General features: G+C 38.6%; 1 protein-coding gene across 2 annotated transcripts in view; it reads left to right on the top strand.

The window, feature by feature from the left end:
- The window catches only part of wdr47a (WD repeat domain 47a), a 53,260-nt gene extending 32,874 nt beyond the window's left edge, over positions 1-20,386 (top strand). For both annotated transcript variants that reach the window (XM_088085397.1, XM_088085396.1), the window contains exons 16-17: positions 18,060-18,278; positions 18,382-20,386. In XM_088085397.1, the coding sequence (XP_087941523.1) occupies positions 18,060-18,278; positions 18,382-18,524 (362 nt within the window). In that variant the 3' untranslated portion in view covers positions 18,525-20,386. The remainder of the gene's footprint in view (positions 1-18,059; positions 18,279-18,381) is intronic.
- Positions 20,387-20,435: the final 49 nt, after the last annotated feature.

The following is a 20,435-nucleotide window of genomic DNA, read 5'->3' as shown; positions in this document are numbered from 1 at the left end:
TTTTTTCAACATACATTATTATGGTGTTTTTAACCGTTTTTGCAACAATCTATGCTATGGCATTTCTCTGCAGGCTATTTTATGCTGTTTTGAGGTGTTTTCAGTCATTTTTGTGACATGTCATATTTTGACATTTTTGCCTTACTATAGCCTTGCCTTTTTGGTCATTTTTTCAACATGCATTATTATGGTGTTTTTAAGCGTTTTTGCAACAATCTATGCTATGGCATTTCTCTGCATGCTATTTTATGCTGTTTTGAGGTGTTTTCAGTCATTTTTGTGCCATGTCATATTTTGACATTTTGCCTTACTATAGCCTTGCCTTTTCGGTCATTTTTCAACATGTTATATTATGGTGTTTTTGGCTGTTTTTGCACCATTCTATGCTATGGCATTTCTCTGCATGCTATTTTATGCTGTTTTGAGGTGTTTTCAGCTTTTTTTGTGACATGTCATGTTTTCACATTTTTGCCTTACTATAGCCTTGCCTTTTTGGTCATTTTTTCAACATGCTATATTATTGTGTTTTTGGCTGTTTTTGCACCATTCTATGCTATGGTGTGTATATGCACGCTATTTTATGCTGTTTTGAGGTGTTTTCAGCTATTTTTGTGACATGCCATATTTTGACATTTTTGCCTTACTATAGCCTTGCCTTTTCGGTCATTTTTTCAACATGTTATATTATGGTGTTTTTGGCTGTTTTTGCACCATTCTATGCTATGGCATTTCTCTGCACGCTATTTTATGCTGTTTTGAGGTGTTTTCAGCTATTTTTGGGACATGCCATATTTTCACCTTTTTGCCTTACTATAGCCTTGCCTTTTGGTCATTTTTCAACATGCATCATTCTGGTATTTTTGGCCATTTTTGGCAACAATCTATGCTATGGCATTTCTCTGCAGGCTATTTTATGCTGTTTTGAGGTGTTTTCAGCTATTTTGTGACATGCCATATTTTGACATTTTGCCTTACTATAGCCTTGCCTTTTTGGTCATTTTTTCAACATGCTATATTATTGTGTTTTTGGCTGTTTTTGCACCATTCTATGCTATGGCATTTCTCTGCACGCTATTTTATGCTGTTTTGAGGTGTTTTCAGCTTTTTTTGTGACATGTCATGTTTTCACATTTTTGCCTTACTATAGCCTTGCCTTTTTGGTCATTTTTTCAACATGCTATATTATTGTGTTTTTATTGTTTTTGCACCATTCTATGCTATGGTGTGTATATGCACGCTATTTTATGCTGTTTTGAGGTGTTTTCAGCTATTTTGTGACATGTCATATTTTCACATTTTTGCCTTACTATAGCCTTGCCTTTTCGGTCATTTTGTCAACATGTTATATTATGGTATTTTTGGCCATTTTTGGCAACAATCTATGCTATGGCATTTTTCTGCAGGCTATTTTATGCTGTTTTGAGGTGTTTTCAGCTATTTTTGTGACATGCCATATTTTGACATTTTTGCCTTACTATAGCCTTGCCTTTTCGGTCATTTTTCAACATGCATTATTATGGTGTTTTTAAGCGTTTTTGCAACAATCTATGCTATGGCATTTCTCTGCATGCTATTTTATGCTGTTTTGAGGTGTTTTCAGTCATTTTTGTGACATGTCATATTTTGACATTTTTGCCTTACTATAGCCTTGCCTTTTCGGTCATTTTTTCAACATGTTATATTATGGTGTTTTTGGCTGTTTTTGCACCATTCTATGCTATGGCATTTCTCTGCACGCTATTTTATGCTGTTTTGAGGTGTTTTCAGCTTTTTTTGTGACATGTCATGTTTTCACATTTTTGCCTTACTATAGCCTTGCCTTTTTGGTCATTTTTTCAACATGCTATATTATTGTGTTTTTGGCTGTTTTTGCACCATTCTATGCTATGGTGTGTATATGCACGCTATTTTATGCTGTTTTGAGGTGTTTTCAGCTTTTTTTGTGACATGCCATATTTTGACATTTTTGCCTTACTATAGCCTTGCCTTTTTGGTCATTTTTTCAACATACATTATTATGGTGTTTTTAACTGTTTTTGCAACAATCTATGCTATGGCATTTCTCTGCAGGCTATTTTATGCTGTTTTGAGGTGTTTTCAGTCATTTTTGTGACATGTCATATTTTGACATTTTGCCTTACTATAGCCTTGCCTTTTCGGTCATTTTTTCAACATGTTATATTATGGTGTTTTTGGCTGTTTTTGCACCATTCTATGCTATGGCATTTCTCTGCACGCTATTTTATGCTGTTTTGAGGTGTTTTCAGCTATTTTTGTGACATGCCATATTTTCACATTTTTGCCTTACTATAGCCTTGCCTTTTTGGTCATTTTTTCAACATGCATCATTCTGGTATTTTTGGCCATTTTTTGGCAACAATCTATGCTATGGCATTTCTCTGCAGGCTATTTTATGCTGTTTTGAGGTGTTTTCAGCTATTTTTGTGACATGCCATATTTTGACATTTTTGCCTTACTATAGCCTTGCCTTTTCGGTCATTTTTTCAACATGTTATATTATGGTGTTTTTGGCTGTTTTTGCACCATTCTATGCTATGGCATTTCTCTGCACGCTATTTTATGCTGTTTTGAGGTGTTTTCAGCTATTTTTGGGACATGCCATATTTTCACATTTTTGCCTTACTATAGCCTTGCCTTTTTGGTCATTTTTTCAACATGTTATATTATGGTGTTTTTGGCTGTTTTTGCACCATTCTATGCTATGGCATTTCTCTGCACGCTATTTTATGCTGTTTTGAGGTGTTTTCAGCTATTTTTGTGACATGTCATGTTTTCACATTTTTGCCTTACTATAGCCTTGCCTTTTTGGTCATTTTTTCAACATGCATCATTCTGGTATTTTTGGCCATTTTTTGGCAACAATCTATGCTATGGCATTTCTCTGCAGGCTATTTTATGCTGTTTTGAGGTGTTTTCAGCTATTTTTGTGACATGCCATATTTTGACATTTTTGCCTTACTATAGCCTTGCCTTTTTGGTCATTTTTTCAACATGCTATATTATTGTGTTTTTGGCTGTTTTTGCACCATTCTATGCTATGGTGTGTATATGCACGCTATTTTATGCTGTTTTGAGGTGTTTTCAGCTATTTTGTGACATGTCATATTTTCACATTTTTGCCTTACTATAGCCTTGCCTTTTCGGTCATTTTGTCAACATGTTATATTATGGTATTTTTGGCCATTTTTGGCAACAATCTATGCTATGGCATTTTTCTGCAGGCTATTTTATGCTGTTTTGAGGTGTTTTCAGCTATTTTTGTGACATGCCATATTTTGACATTTTTGCCTTACTATAGCCTTGCCTTTTCGGTCATTTTTTCAACATGCATTATTATGGTGTTTTTCAGCGTTTTTGCAACAATCTATGCTATGGCATTTCTCTGCATGCTATTTTATGCTGTTTTGAGGTGTTTTCAGTCATTTTTGTGACATGTCATATTTTGACATTTTTGCCTTACTATAGCCTTGCCTTTTCGGTCATTTTTTCAACATGTTATATTATGGTGTTTTTGGCTGTTTTTGCACCATTCTATGCTATGGCATTTCTCTGCACGCTATTTTATGCTGTTTTGAGGTGTTTTCAGCTTTTTGTGACATGTCATGTTTTCACATTTTGCCTTACTATAGCCTTGCCTTTTTGGTCATTTTTCAACATGCTATATTATTGTGTTTTTGGCTGTTTTTGCACCATTCTATGCTATGGTGTGGATATGCACGCTATTTTATGCTGTTTTGAGGTGTTTTCAGCTTTTTTTGTGACATGCCATATTTTGACATTTTTGCCTTACTATAGCCTTGCCTTTTTGGTCATTTTTTCAACATACATTATTATGGTGTTTTTAACTGTTTTTGCAACAATCTATGCTATGGCATTTCTCTGCAGGCTATTTTATGCTGTTTTGAGGTGTTTTCAGTCATTTTTGTGACATGTCATATTTTGACATTTTTGCCTTACTATAGCCTTGCCTTTTCGGTCATTTTTTCAACATGTTATATTATGGTGTTTTTGGCTGTTTTTGCACCATTCTATGCTATGGCATTTCTCTGCACGCTATTTTATGCTGTTTTGAGGTGTTTTCAGCTTTTTTTGTGACATGTCATGTTTTCACATTTTTGCCTTACTATAGCCTTGCCTTTTTGGTCATTTTTTCAACATGCATCATTCTGGTATTTTTGGCCATTTTTTGGCAACAATCTATGCTATGGCTTTTCTCTGCAGTCTATTTTATGCTGTTTTGAGGTGTTTTCAGCTATTTTGTGACATGCCATATTTTGACATTTTTGCCTTACTATAGCCTTGCCTTTTTGGTCATTTTTTCAACATACATTATTATGGTGTTTTTAACCGTTTTTGCAACAATCTATGCTATGGCATTTCTCTGCAGGCTATTTTATGCTGTTTTGAGGTGTTTTCAGTCATTTTTGTGACATGTCATATTTTGACATTTTTGCCTTACTATAGCCTTGCCTTTTTGGTCATTTTTTCAACATGCATTATTATGGTGTTTTTAAGCGTTTTTGCAACAATCTATGCTATGGCATTTCTCTGCATGCTATTTTATGCTGTTTTGAGGTGTTTTCAGTCATTTTTGTGACATGTCATATTTTGACATTTTTGCCTTACTATAGCCTTGCCTTTTTGTTCATTTTTCAACATGTTATATTATGGTGTTTTTGGCTGTTTTTGCACCATTCTATGCTATGGCATTTCTCTGCACGCTATTTTATGCTGTTTTGAGGTGTTTTCAGCTTTTTTTGTGACATGTCATGTTTTCACATTTTTGCCTTGCCTTTTTGGTCATTTTTTCAACATGCTATATTATTGTGTTTTTGGCTGTTTTTGCACCATTCTATGCTATGGTGTGTATATGCACGCTATTTTATGCTGTTTTGAGGTGTTTTCAGCTATTTTTGTGACATGCCATATTTTGACATTTTTGCCTTACTATAGCCTTGCCTTTTTGGTCATTTTTTCAACATACATTATTATGGTGTTTTTAACCGTTTTTGCAACAATCTATGCTATGGCATTTCTCTGCAGGCTATTTTATGCTGTTTTGAGGTGTTTTCAGTCATTTTTGTGACATGTCATATTTTGACATTTTTGCCTTACTATAGCCTTGCCTTTTCGGTCATTTTTTCAACATGTTATATTATGGTGTTTTTGCTGTTTTGCACCATTCTATGCTATGGCATTTCTCTGCACGCTATTTTATGCTGTTTTGAGGTGTTTTCAGCTATTTTTGGGACATGCCATATTTTCACATTTTGCCTTACTATAGCCTTGCCTTTTTGGTCATTTTTTCAACATGTTATATTATGGTGTTTTTGGCTGTTTTTGCACCATTCTATGCTATGGCATTTCTCTGCACGCTATTTTATGCTGTTTTGAGGTGTTTTCAGCTATTTTTGTGACATGTCATGTTTTCACATTTTTGCCTTACTATAGCCTTGCCTTTTTGGTCATTTTTTCAACATGCATCATTCTGGTATTTTTGGCCATTTTTTGGCAACAATCTATGCTATGGCATTTCTCTGCAGGCTATTTTATGCTGTTTTGAGGTGTTTTCAGCTATTTTTGTGACATGCCATATTTTGACATTTTTGCCTTACTATAGCCTTGCCTTTTTGGTCATTTTTTCAACATGCTATATTATTGTGTTTTTGGCTGTTTTTGCACCATTCTATGCTATGGTGTGTATATGCACGCTATTTTATGCTGTTTTGAGGTGTTTTCAGCTATTTTGTGACATGTCATATTTTCACATTTTTGCCTTACTATAGCCTTGCCTTTTCGGTCATTTTGTCAACATGTTATATTATGGTATTTTTGGCCATTTTTGGCAACAATCTATGCTATGGCATTTTTCTGCAGGCTATTTTACGCTGTTTTGAGGTGTTTTCAGCTATTTTTGTGACATGCCATATTTTGACATTTTTGCCTTACTATAGCCTTGCCTTTTCGGTCATTTTTTCAACATGCATTATTATGGTGTTTTTCAGCGTTTTTGCAACAATCTATGCTATGGCATTTCTCTGCATGCTATTTTATGCTGTTTTGAGGTGTTTTCAGTCATTTTTGTGACATGTCATATTTTGACATTTTTGCCTTACTATAGCCTTGCCTTTTTGGTCATTTTTTCAACATGCTATATTATTGTGTTTTTGGCTGTTTTTGCACCATTCTATACTATGGTGTGTATATGCACGCTATTTTATGCTGTTTTGAGGTGTTTTCAGCTTTTTTTGTGACATGCCATATTTTGACATTTTTGCCTTACTATAGCCTTGCCTTTTTGGTCATTTTTTCAACATACATTATTATGGTGTTTTTAACTGTTTTTGCAACAATCTATGCTATGGCATTTCTCTGCAGGCTATTTTATGCTGTTTTGAGGTGTTTTCAGTCATTTTTGTGACATGTCATATTTTGACATTTTTGCCTTACTATAGCCTTGCCTTTTCGGTCATTTTTTCAACATGTTATATTATGGTGTTTTTGGCTGTTTTTGCACCATTCTATGCTATGGCATTTCTCTGCACGCTATTTTATGCTGTTTTGAGGTGTTTTCAGTCATTTTTGTGACATGTCATATTTTGACATTTTTGCCTTACTATAGCCTTGCCTTTTTGGTCATTTTTTCAACATGCTATATTATTGTGTTTTTGGCTGTTTTTGCACCATTCTATACTATGGTGTGTATATGCACGCTATTTTATGCTGTTTTGAGGTGTTTTCAGCTTTTTTTGTGACATGCCATATTTTGACATTTTTGCCTTACTATAGCCTTGCCTTTTTGGTCATTTTTTCAACATACATTATTATGGTGTTTTTAACTGTTTTTGCAACAATCTATGCTATGGCATTTCTCTGCAGGCTATTTTATGCTGTTTTGAGGTTTTTTCAGTCATTTTTGTGACATGTCATATTTTGACATTTTTGCCTTACTATAGCCTTGCCTTTTCGGTCATTTTTTCAACATGTTATATTATGGTGTTTTTGGCTGTTTTTGCACCATTCTATGCTATGGCATTTCTCTGCACGCTATTTTATGCTGTTTTGAGGTGTTTTCAGCTATTTTTGGGACATGCCATATTTTCACATTTTTGCCTTACTATAGCCTTGCCTTTTTGGTCATTTTTTCAACATGCTATATTATTGTGTTTTTGGCTGTTTTTGCACCATTCTATGCTATGGTGTGTATATGCACGCTATTTTATGCTGTTTTGAGGTGTTTTCAGCTATTTTGTGACATATCATATTTTCACATTTTTGCCTTACTATAGCCTTGCCTTTTTGGTCATTTTTTCAACATGCATTATTATGGTGTTTTTAAGCGTTTTTGCAACAATCTATGCTATGGCATTTCTCTGCATGCTATTTTATGCTGTTTTGAGGTGTTTTCAGTCATTTTTGTGACATGTCATATTTTGACATTTTTGCCTTACTATAGCCTTGCCTTTTCGGTCATTTTTTCAACATGTTATATTATGGTGTTTTTGGCTGTTTTTGCACCATTCTATGCTATGGCATTTCTCTGCACGCTATTTTATGCTGTTTTGAGGTGTTTTCAGCTTTTTTTGTGACATGTCATGTTTTCACATTTTTGCCTTACTATAGCCTTGCCTTTTTGGTCATTTTTTCGACATGCATCATTCTGGTATTTTTGGCCATTTTTTGGCAACAATCTATGCTATGGCATTTCTCTGCAGGCTATTTTATGCTGTTTTGAGGTGTTTTCAGCTATTTTTGTGACATGCCATATTTTGACATTTTTGCCTTACTATAGCCTTGCCTTTTTGGTCATTTTTTCAACATGCTATATTATGGTGTTTTTGGTCATTCTTGCACCATTGTATGTTATGGCAATACTTGGCACACTTTTTTATGTGTCTTTCAGCAGTTTTTGGGACATGTCATGTTTTTACTTTTTTTGCCTTACTATAGCCTTGCTTTTTAGGTTATTTTTTAAACATGCCACATTATGGTGTTTCCTTCCGTTTTTGTATCTTTCTATTGTATGGCTTGTGCTGACATGCTCTTTTTGGCATTTTTCAGCTGTTTAAAGCTGTTTTGGGACATTTCATTTATTGACTTGTTTCGCCATACTATAGTACTGCTTTTTGGGTCAGTGTTTCGACATGCCATATTATGGTGTATTTGCGACATTTTATACTATGGCATTTCTCTGCATGCTATTTTATTTGGTTTTTCAGCCTTTTCACCTTTTTTTGGGATGCAATGCCCATAGACACTCACCAGATTCTGAGATGGTTGAAATGCAAACACCCATGAACGTTAGAAACAGGTTAAAACTTGGAAGCAGATTTTATTGAATGGTGAATATGTCAAAAGCGTTAATCAAAAGCAACATTACGCTCACTCTTTTTCAAAGGAGTTGCATATACAGTGTAACAGAAGGTCTCAGCAAGACAACAGCACAAAAGTCACAAAAAGCACACAGTGATCTTCTGTCCCTCATTATCTGGAGTTCCATCGCTTCATCACTCTGTCCTCATTGGCTGGTCTTGGGGTGGTGTGTTCAAGTAGAAAATTCCTCTTCCTTCATGGGCTGTCATCTTTGGGTAGAAGCTTCCCTCTCCTTCTGCTGGGGAGTTTCCAACCCTCCGAATGTGGTTTCCTGAAAGAGATAGCTCAAACGGCTACTGTCGCTGATTCATGGACATGTTAAACATGCTCATGAGCCAATGTGCAGCCATTTGCATGTTCATGAAGGGGTTAATTTCCCTCAAGGGAAAGGAACATCTAGGGTTTGGATCAAGATGTGAGTTTCCATTCTTGGCTGGTCTCTCAATAGTCATGTTTTTACATATTTTGTGATACTATAGTATTGCTTTTTGGATCATTTTTTGACATGCCATATTAAAGTGTTATTGACTGATCTTGCAACATTCTATGCCATGGTGTGTCTCTGCACGCTATTTTATGTTGTTTTCAGCTGTTTTCAACTGTTTTGGGGAAATTTCATTTTTTGACTTTTTTCACCATACTATAGCCTTGCTTTTTCAGTCATTTTTTCGACATGCATTATTATGGTATTTTTGGCCGTTTTTGTACCATTTTCTGATATGGTATGTCTAAACACACTATTTTATGCTGTTTTTCAGGTAGTTTCAGTTATTTTGGGACATGTCATATTTTGACATTTTTGCCTTACTATAGCCTTGCCTTTTGGTCATTTTTTCAACATGCTATATTATGGTGTTTTTGGCCGTTTTTGCAATATTCTATGCTATAGTGTGTCTATACACGCTATTTAATGCTGTTTTAAGGTGTTTTCAGTTATTTTTGGGACATGTCATATTTTGACATTTTCGCCATACTATAGCCTTGCCTTTTGCTCATTTTTTCAACATGCTATATTATGGTGTTTTTGGCCATTTTTGCACCATTCTATGCTATGGCATTTCTGTGCACACTATTTTATACTGTTTTGAAGTGTTTTCAGCTATTTTTTCAACATGTCATATTTTGACATTTTTGCCATACTATAGCCTTGCCTTTTTGGTTATTTTTTCAACATGCTATATTATGATGTTTTTGGCCATTTTTGCACCATTCTATGCTATGGCATTTCTGTGCACGCTATTTTATGCTGTTTTGAAGTGTTTTCAGTTATTTTTTCAACATGTTATATTTTGACATTTTTGCCTTACTATAGCCTTGCCTTTTTGGTCATTTTTTCGACATGCATTATTATGGTGTTTTTGGCCGATTTTGCAACATTCTATGCTATGGTGTGTCTATGCACGCTATTTTATGCTGTTTTGAGGTGTTTTCAGCTGTTTTTGGGACATGTCATATTTTGACATTTTCGCCATACTATAGCCTTGCCTTTTTGGTCATTTTTTCTACATGCTATATTATGGTGTTTTGGGCCATTTTTGCAGTATTCTATGCTATAGTGTGTCTATGCACGCTATTTTATGCTGTTTTGAGGTGTTTTCAGCTATTTTTGGAACATGTCATATTTTGCACATTTTTGCCTTACTATAGCCTTGCCTTTTGCTCATTTTTTCAACATGCTATATTATGATGTTTTGGGCCATTTTTGCACCATTCTATGCTATGGCATTTCTGTGCATGCTATTTTATGCTGTTTTGAAGTGTTTTCAGCTATTTTTTCAACATGTCATATTTTGACATTTTCGCCATACTATAGCCTTGCCTTTTGCTCATTTTTTCAACATGCTATATTATGGTGTTTTTGGCCATTTTTGCAGTAGTCGATGCTATAGTGTGGCTATGCACGCTATTTTTATGCTGTTTTGAGGTGTTTTCAGTCATTTTTGGGACATGTCATATTTTGACATTTTCGCCATACTATAGCCTTGCCTTTTTGGTTATTTTTTCAACATGCTATATTATGGTGTTTTTGGCCATTTTTGCAGTATTCTATGCTATAGTGTGTCTATGCACGCTATTTTATGCTGTTTTGAGGTGTTTTCAGTTATTTTTGGGACATGTCATATTTTGACATTTTTGCCTTACTATAGCCTTGCCTTTTGCTCATTTTTTCAACATGCTATATTATGATGTTTTTGGCCATTTTTGCACCATTCTATGCTATGGCATTTCTGTGCACGCTATTTTATGCTGTTTTGAAGTGTTTTCAGCTATTTTTTCAACATGTCATATTTTGACATTTTTGCCTTACTATAGCCTTGCCTTTTTGGTCATTTTTTCAACATGCATTATTATGGTGTTTTTGGCCGATTTTGCAACATTCTATGCTATAGTGTGTCTATGCACGCTATTTTATGCTGTTTTGAGGTGTTTTCAGCTATTTTTGGAACATGTCATATTTTGCACATTTTTGCCTTACTATAGCCTTGCCTTTTGCTCATTTTTTCAACATGCTATATTATGGTGTTTTTGGCCATTTTTGCAGTATTCTATGCTTTAGTGTGTCTATGCACGCTATTTTATGCTGTTTTGAAGTGTTTTCAGCTATTTTTGTGACATGCCATATTTTGACATTTTTGCCTTACTATAGCCTTGCCTTTTTGGTCATTTTTTCAACATGCATTATTATGGTGTTTTTGGCCGATTTTGCAACATTCTATGCTATGGTGTGTCTATGCACGCTATTTTATGCTGTTTTGAGGTGTTTTCAGCTATTTTTGGAACATGTCATATTTTGCACATTTTTGCCTTACTATAGCCTTGCCTTTTGCTCATTTTTTCAACATGCTATATTATGGTGTTTTTGGCCATTTTTGCAGTATTCTATGCTATAGTGTGTCTATGCACGCTATTTTATGCTGTTTTGAGGTGTTTTCAGCTATTTTTGGAACATGTCATATTTTGCACATTTTTGCCTTACTATAGCCTTGCCTTTTGCTCATTTTTTCAACATGCTATATTATGGTGTTTTTGGCCGTTTTTGCAATATTCTATGCTATGGTGTGTGTATATGCACGCTATTTTATGCTGTTTTAAGGTCTTTTCAGTCATTTTTGTGACATGTCATATTTTGACATTTTCGACATACTATAGCCTTGCCGTTTTGGTCATTTTTTCAACATGCTATATTATGGTGTTTTTAGCCGTTTTTACACCATTCTATGCTCTGGCATTTCTCTGCAGGCTATTTTATGCCGTTTTGAGGTGTTTTCAGCTGTTTTTGGGACATGTCATATTTTGACATTTTTGCCTTACTATAGCCTTGCCTTTTTGGTCATTTTTTCGACATGCATTATTATGGTGTTTTTGGCCAATTTTGCAACATTCTATGCTATGGTGTGTATATGCACGCTATTTTATGCTGTTTTAAGGTCTTTTCAGTTATTTTTGGGACATGTCATATTTTGACATTTTCGCCATACTATAGCCTTGCCCTTTTGGTCATTTTTTCAACATGCTATATTATGATGTTTTTGGCCATTTTTGCACCATTCTATGCTATGGCATTTCTGTGCACGCTATTTTATGCTGTTTTGAAGTGTTTTCAGCTATTTTTTCAACATGTCATATTTTGACATTTTTGCCTTACTATAGCCTTGCCTTTTTGGTCATTTTTTCAACATGCATTATTATGGTGTTTTTCAGCGTTTTTGCAACAATCTATGCTATGGCATTTCTCTGCATGCTATTTTATGCTGTTTTGAGGTGTTTTCAGCTATTTTTGGAACATGTCATATTTTGCACATTTTTGCCTTACTATAGCCTTGCCTTTTGCTCATTTTTTCAACATGCTATATTATGGTGTTTTTGGCCATTTTTGCAGTATTCTATGCTATAGTGTGTCTATGCACGCTATTTTATGCTGTTTTGAAGTGTTTTCAGCTATTTTTTCAACATGTCATATTTTGACATTTTCGCCATACTATAGCCTTGCCTTTTGCTCATTTTTTCAACATGCTATATTATGGTGTTTTTGGCCATTTTTGCAGTATTCGATGCTATAGTGTGTCTATGCACGCTATTTTTATGCTGTTTTGAGGTGTTTTCAGTCATTTTTGGGACATGTCATATTTTGACATTTTCGCCATACTATAGCCTTGCCTTTTTGGTTATTTTTTCAACATGCTATATTATGGTGTTTTTGGCCATTTTTGCAGTATTCTATGCTATAGTGTGTCTATGCACGCTATTTTATGCTGTTTTGAGGTGTTTTCAGTTATTTTTGGGACATGTCATATTTTGCACATTTTTGCCTTACTATAGCCTTGCCTTTTGCTCATTTTTTCAACATGCTATATTATGATGTTTTTGGCCATTTTTGCACCATTCTATGCTATGGCATTTCTGTGCACGCTATTTTATGCTGTTTTGAAGTGTTTTCAGCTATTTTTTCAACATGTCATATTTTGACATTTTTGCCTTACTATAGCCTTGCCTTTTTGGTCATTTTTTCAACATGCATTATTATGGTGTTTTTGGCCGATTTTGCAACATTCTATGCTATGGTGTGTCTATGCACGCTATTTTATGCTGTTTTGAGGTGTTTTCAGCTATTTTTGGAACATGTCATATTTTGCACATTTTTGCCTTACTATAGCCTTGCCTTTTGCTCATTTTTTCAACATGCTATATTATGGTGTTTTTGGCCATTTTTGCAGTATTCTATGCTTTAGTGTGTCTATGCACGCTATTTTATGCTGTTTTGAGGTGTTTTCAGTTATTTTTGGGACATGTCATATTTTGACATTTTCGCCATACTATAGCCTTGCCTTTTTGGTCATTTTTTCGACATGCATTATTATGGTGTTTTTGGCCGATTTTGCAACATTCTATGCTATGGTGTGTCTATGCACGCTATTTTATGCTGTTTTGAGGTGTTTTCAGCTGTTTTTGGGACATGTCATATTTTCACATTTTCGCCATACTATAGCCTTGCCTTTTTGGTCATTTTTTCGACATGCTATATTATGGTGTTTTGGGCCATTTTTGCAGTATTCTATGCTATAGTGTGTCTATGCACGCTATTTTATGCTGTTTTGAGGTGTTTTCAGCTATTTTTGGAACATGTCATATTTTGCACATTTTTGCCTTACTATAGCCTTGCCTTTTGCTCATTTTTTCAACATGCTATATTATGGTGTTTTTGGCCGTTTTTGCAATATTCTATGCTATGGTGTGTGTATATGCACGCTATTTTATGCTGTTTTAAGGTCTTTTCAGTTATTTTTGGGACATGTCATATTTTGACATTTTCGCCATACTATAGCCTTGCCTTTTTGGTTATTTTTTCAACATGCTATATTATGGTGTTTTTGGCCGTTTTTGCACCATTCTATGCTATAGTGTGTCTATGCACGCTATTTTATGCTGTTTTGAGGTGTTTTCAGCTATTTTTGGAACATGTCATATTTTGCACATTTTTGCCTTACTATAGCCTTGCCTTTTGCTCATTTTTTCAACATGCTATATTATGGTGTTTTTGGCCATTTTTGCAATATTCTATGCTATACGGTGTCTATGCACGCTATTTTATGCTGTTTTAAGGTGTTTTCAGTTATTTTTGGGACATGTCATATTTTGACATTTTCGCCATACTATAGCCTTGCCCTTTTGGTCATTTTTTCAACATGCTATATTATGATGTTTTTGGCCATTTTTGCACCATTCTATGCTATGGCATTTCTGTGCACGCTATTTTATGCTGTTTTGAAGTGTTTTCAGCTATGTTTTCAACATGTCATATTTTGACATTTTCGCCTTACTATAGCCTTGCCTTTTGCTCATTTTTTCAACATGCTATATTATGGTGTTTTTGGCCATTTTCGCAGTATTCTATGCTATAGTGTGTCTATGCACGCTATTTTATGCTGTTTTGAGGTGTTTTCAGCTGTTTTTGGGACATGTCATATTTTGACATTTTCGCTTTACTATAGCCTTGCCATCCATCCATCCATCCATTTTCTTCCGCTTATCCGGGGTCAGGTCGCGGGGGCAGCAGCCTAAGCAGGGAAACCCAGACTTCCCTCTCCCGGCCACTTCATCCAGCTCTTCCCAGGGGACCCCGAGGCGTTCCCAGGCCAGCTGAGAGACGTAGTCTTTCCAGCGTGTCCTGGGTCTTCCCCGGGGCCTCCTACCGGTGGGACGTGCCCTGAACACCTCACCAGGGAGGTGTCCTGGAGGCATCCTAATTAGATGCCACCTCATCTGGCTCTTCTCAATGCGGAGGAGCAGCGGCTCTACTCCGAGCTCCTCCCGGATGACCGAGCTTCTCACCCTATCTTTCAGGGAGAGCCCAGCCACCCTACGGAGGAAACTCATTTCGGCCGCTTGTACCCGCGATCTTGTTCTTTCGGTCACTACCCAAAGCTCATGACCATAGGTGAGGGTAGGAACGAAGATCGACTGGTAAATCGAGAGCTTTGCCTTTCGGCTCAGCTCCCTCTTCACCAAGACAGACCGGTGCAGAGTCCGCATTACTGCAGACGCCGCACCGATCCGCCTGTTGATCTCCCGTTCCATCCTTCCCTCACTCGTGAACAAGACCCCGAGGTACTTAAACTCCTCCACTTGGGGCAGGACTTCATCCCCGATCCGGAGGGGGCACGCCACCCTTTTCCGGCTGAGAACCATGGTCTCGGATTTGGAGGTGCTGATTTTCATTCCAGCCGCTTCACACTCGGCTGCGAACCGATCCAGTGAGAGCTGAAGGTCGCGGCCCGATGAAGCCAACAGGACCACATCATCTGCAAAGAGCAGAGACCTAATCCTGAGGTCACCAAACCGGACCCCCTCAACACCCTGGCTGCGCCTAGAAATTCTGTCCATAAAAGTTATGAACAGAATCGGTGACAAAGGGCAGCCCTGGCGGAGTCCAACCCTCACCGGAAACAAGTTCGACTTACTGCCGGCAATGCGGACCAAGCTCCGGCACCGGTCATACAGGGAACGGACAGCCGTATCAGGGAGTCCGAAACCTCATATTCCCCCCCACAGGACTCCCCGAGGGACACGGTCGAATGCCTTCTCCAAGTCCACAAAGCACATGTGGACTGGTTGGGCAAACTCCCAAGCACCCTCAAGGATCCTGCCAAGGGTCCAGAGCTGGTCCACAGTTCCACGACCGGGGCGAAAACCGCATTGCTCCTCCTGAATCCGGGGTTCGACTATCCGGCGGACCCTCCTCTCTGGTACCCCCGAATAGACCGTTCCCGGGAGGCTGAGGAGTGTGATCCCCCTGTAGTTGGAACACACCCTCCGGTCCCCCTTCTTGAAAAGAGGGACCACCACTCCAGTCTGCCAGTCCAAGGGCACTGCCCCCAATGTCCACGCAATGTTGCAGAGTCGTGTCAGCCACGACAGCCCCACAACATCCAGGGCCTTGAGGAACTCCGGGCGGACCTCGTCCACCCCCGGGGCCCTGCCACCGAGGAGCTTTTTGACCACCTCAGTAACCTCAGCCCCAGAGATAGAGGAGCCCACCCCCGGGTCCCCAGGCCCTGCTTCCCCAACGGAAGGCGTGTCGGTGGGATTGAGGAGGTCTTCGAAGTATTCCTTCCACCGATCCACAACGTCCCGAGTCGAGGTCAGCAGCGCCCCGTCGCCACCATACACAGTGTTGACGGAGCACTGTTTCCCCCTCCTGAGACGCCGGATGGTGGTCCAGAACCTCTTCGAAGCCGTCCGGAAGTCGTTTTCCATGGCCTCGCCGAAATCCTCCCATGCCCGGGTTTTCGCCTCGGCGACCGCCGCCGCCGCACTCCGCTTGGCCTGTCAGTACCTGTCACAGGCCAAGAAGGTCCGATAGGACTCCTTCTTCAGCTTGACGGCACCTTACGCCGCGGTGTCCACCAGCGGGTTCGGGTGTTGCCACCCCGACAGGCACCAACCACCTTACGGCCACAGCACCGGTCGGCCGCCTCAGCAATGGAGGCACGGAACACGGCCCACTCGGACTCAATGTCCCCAGCCTCCCCCGGGACATGGTCGAAGCTCTTCCGGAGGTGGAAGTTGAAGCTCCTTCTGACGGGAGACTCTGCCAGACGTTCCCAGCAGACCCTCACTATGCGTTTGGGTCTGCCAGGTCTGACCGGCGTCCTCCCCCTCCATCGGAGCCAACTCACCACCAGGTGGTGATCGGTTGACAGCTCCGCCCCTCTCTTCACCCGAGTGTCCAAGACATACAGCCGCAAGTCCAACGATACGACTACAAAGTCGATCATTGAACTGCGGCCTAGGGTGTCCTGATGCCAAGTGCGCATATGGACACCCTTATGCTTGAACATGGTGTTCGTTATGGACAGTCTGTGGCGAGCACAGAAGTCCAATAACAAAACACCACTCGGGTTCAGATCGGGGGGGGGCCATTCCTCCCGATCACGCCCCTCCAGGTCTCACTGTCGTTGCCAATGTGAGCGTTGAAGTCCCCCAGCAGAATGAGGGAGTCCCCAGAAGGAGCACTCTCCAGCACCCCCTCTAAGGACTCCAAAAAGGGTGGATACTCTGAACTGCTGTTTGGACCATAGGCACAAACAACAGTCAGGATCCGTCCCCCAACCCGAAGGCGGAGGGAGGCTACCCTCTCAAACACTATATTATGGTGTTTTTGGCCAATTTTGCAACATTTTATGCTATGGTGTGTATATGCACGCTATTTTATGCTGTTTTGAGGTGTTTTCAGTTATTTTTGGGACATGTCATATTTTCACATTTTCGCCTTACTATAGCCTTGCCTTTTTGGTAATTTTTTCAACATGCTATATTATTGTGTTTTTGGCCGTTTTTGCACCATTCTATGCTATAGTGTGTCTATGCACGCTATTTTATGCTGTTTTGAGGTGTTTTCAGCTGTTTTTGGGACATGTCATATTTTGACATTTTTGCCTTACTATAGCCTTGCCTTTTTGGTCATTTTTTCGACATGCATTATTATGGTGTTTTTGGCCGATTTTGCAACATTCTATGCTATGGTGTGTATATGCACGCTATTTTATGCTGTTTTGAGGTGTTTTCAGTTATTTTTGGGACATGTCATATTTTCACATTTTCGCCATACTATAGCCTTGCCTTTTTGGTCATTTTTTCAAAATGCTATATTATGATGTTTTTGGCCATTTTTGCACCATTCTATGCTATGGCATTTCTGTGCACGCTATTTTATGCTGTTTTGAAGTGTTTTCAGCTATTTTTTCAACATGTCATATTTTGACATTTTCGCCATACTATAGCCTTGCCTTTTTGGTAATTTTTTCAACATGCTATATTATTGTGTTTTTGGCCGTTTTTGCAGTATTCTATGCAATAGTGTGTCTATGTACGCTATATTATGCTGTTTTTTTTATGCTCAAAGCATAGTATGTTGCTCAGAAATCATAAAAAACAGTATGTCGTTTTAAAATATCATTAAAATGTTTTAGTACAGCATACTGTTCAAAATATTATAGTCAAGTCATAGTATAGTATGTCATCCAAAATATTAAAAAAAAAAAAAAAAAACCCATCATAATATTGTATGTCTTACAAAATGTATTAAAATTGACATTGCATAGTATGTTCCAAAAATCATTAAAATGTCATGATTTAGATAAATTAATGTAATTTTTACCTTACAGGCAGTCCCGTTGCATCTGTGGCTGTTGATCCCAGTGGCCGTCTCCTAGCAACAGGACAGGAGGACAGCGGATGCATGCTGTATGACATCAGAGGAGGCCGAATCGTCCAGGTGTACCGGCCACACACCAGTGATGTGCGATCTGTCAGGTTCTCCCCTGGAGCACATTACCTGCTCACTGGCTCCTATGACACAAAGGTCATCGTCACCAACCTCCAAGGTACATCTGGTCTCATCTGCTGACACATTCAAGCAGCTACAGAGAGTTTTTAAGTGGCAATGAAGCAGTTTCAATGTAATACTGATCCCGTGTGTTTTTCCAGGTGACCTGACCAAGCAGTTGCCTCAGACCGTGGTGGGAGAGCACGGTGACAAGGTGATCCAGTGTCGATGGCACACACAAGACCTGTCCTTCCTCTCGTCCTCTGCTGACCGCACTGTTACTCTCTGGACACACAACCCATAACACACACACAGACAACCAGACACTATCTAAGAGCCTGTTCATACCTGGTGTTGTGTTTCCGTCATCTGAACTCGGCAGAGACACACCTGTATCTATCTTTCACCTCCATAGGACCACATGTGTTAGATGTTTGTGCACTATGCCCTCTGGCCTTCCAGTGGCGTAGGCAGCAACGTTATTGAGGTCCCACAGTCGCTAGCTAATGGAAGCATTGGCAAACTTCTTCAAACTCGACATAAAATGGGCAAATTATAGAACACTAGCATGCTCTCACCAAACCACCACGCATCCTGCAGTAATGACGTAGTACTTATAGAGTACACGCATCACGATGAACTAGCATTTACACCACAAAAGATATGAGGTCAAATACATCCCAGACCACCTCGGCAAGTGGCTCGAGTGATCGAATCACAAAACGTCTCAGCGGTTCACACTTGTGTTTAGAGCCGTCTGCTTTGTGATCAATGTTGCACATTAGTACCAGGTATAAACAGGCTGTTAAAGACACACACTCCCCCCCAAAACAACACTGCTCCTATCAACATCGTCACACCCTTTCAACACAGTTAAAAAACACACACAAGTTAACACGCAAACAGGTGAATGAGCCTTTCACTTTCTGTCTGTCGGAAACCAAAATGAATACAAACCTGTGACACACTGAAAGCACACACGCTGCACGTCCTCTCCCCCTTTCTTCACGTCACTCACATTGCTTTTTTTCACGCTGATTGTCGTCATCTTGAGGGGTTAAACAGCAGGATCATTCATTATTCTCCACATCACTTTATCCTACATCTTACACACGCCACCCAGTTGCTGCATGTCCTTTTTCCCGGAGGAGTTTTTGAGGTTCGACAGGACAGAGTGCTTTGTTCATGATGGTGCCTTCCTTGAGTTCTCATAGCAAAAAACTTTAAAAGCAAACAAAAAAAAAGGTCATTTTTCAAGATCAAAATTTTGTTACATCATCTTGAGAAGCCCTACATTCCTTCTTTTGCATATGATTTTCTTACAGCTGGTGTTATGCTGCTATTATTTGAGGAAACAGGAGTTAAAATGGTGTAAAATGTTTTTTCCAGTGTGTCAGTAGTGAGCTTTTCCCGATCAGAAGGCTGAATTTGTGGAGATCATACTATCTGTTGCTTCCCTGTGGGACGTGCCGATGTCTAATGTCACTGTGTCCATCGCATCGCTACTACTCAAAATATGTAAAAATTAGCTTGTGCATTTATTTTAAATTTGAAATCAGTGTTTCTGCGCTGAAGCTGTTACAGTGTCTTGCGATGGCTTGCTTGCAATGGAAGATCGTTATTATGTTGCATCAAAGGGAAAAACAAAATGTAATTTGTTTTTGAGCGCCCTAACATTCAGTTTAGGAGTTTTCAGTGTTAAAAAGCTTTGGTTCGTCTCCTGCTGTAACAATATAACAACAGTAGGTGGCAGTGTATGCCCATAGCAAGGGTCTAACCATATGCACAATGAAATCTGAATGGGAGCACGGGTGTTTTGATATTTATTTAGAACCAGTATTTGGGGCATATGCATTGTATTTTTTTCTTGTATTTTACATGCGCACTTTGTCCTTTAACATTGTCTTCTGATATTGATTTACTTTCAAAGATGCATATTTTATGTTGATGTATAGTATAAATTGTTTTAACAAATAAGGCCAAACTAATACGTACATAGATGTATTTATTTCAGTTGTGTTTATGTATGTACAGTTATTCGTATGTTTTTGAAATGCTAGTGGCTCTTGTATTAAGCCTTTCTAATTCTTGTTTTTAAAAGTGACTTAAATTAATTCAAGCTAACTCAAGTTTGCTGGTACGTTCAATAAAGTGTCTTTTACACAAGCTCCATCTAATGTGTTAAGTGGAAATGAACAGCTCACATGCAACATTT

This window comes from Plectropomus leopardus, chromosome 12 (assembly GCF_026936395.1).
Source record: "Plectropomus leopardus strain MGB_pleo_1.0 chromosome 12, ASM2693639v1, whole genome shotgun sequence".
In the NCBI taxonomy this organism is placed as follows: domain Eukaryota; kingdom Metazoa; phylum Chordata; class Actinopteri; order Perciformes; family Serranidae; genus Plectropomus; species Plectropomus leopardus.
Note: the sequence above shows the minus strand (reverse complement) of the source record. Positions and strands in the feature narration are given on the sequence as shown.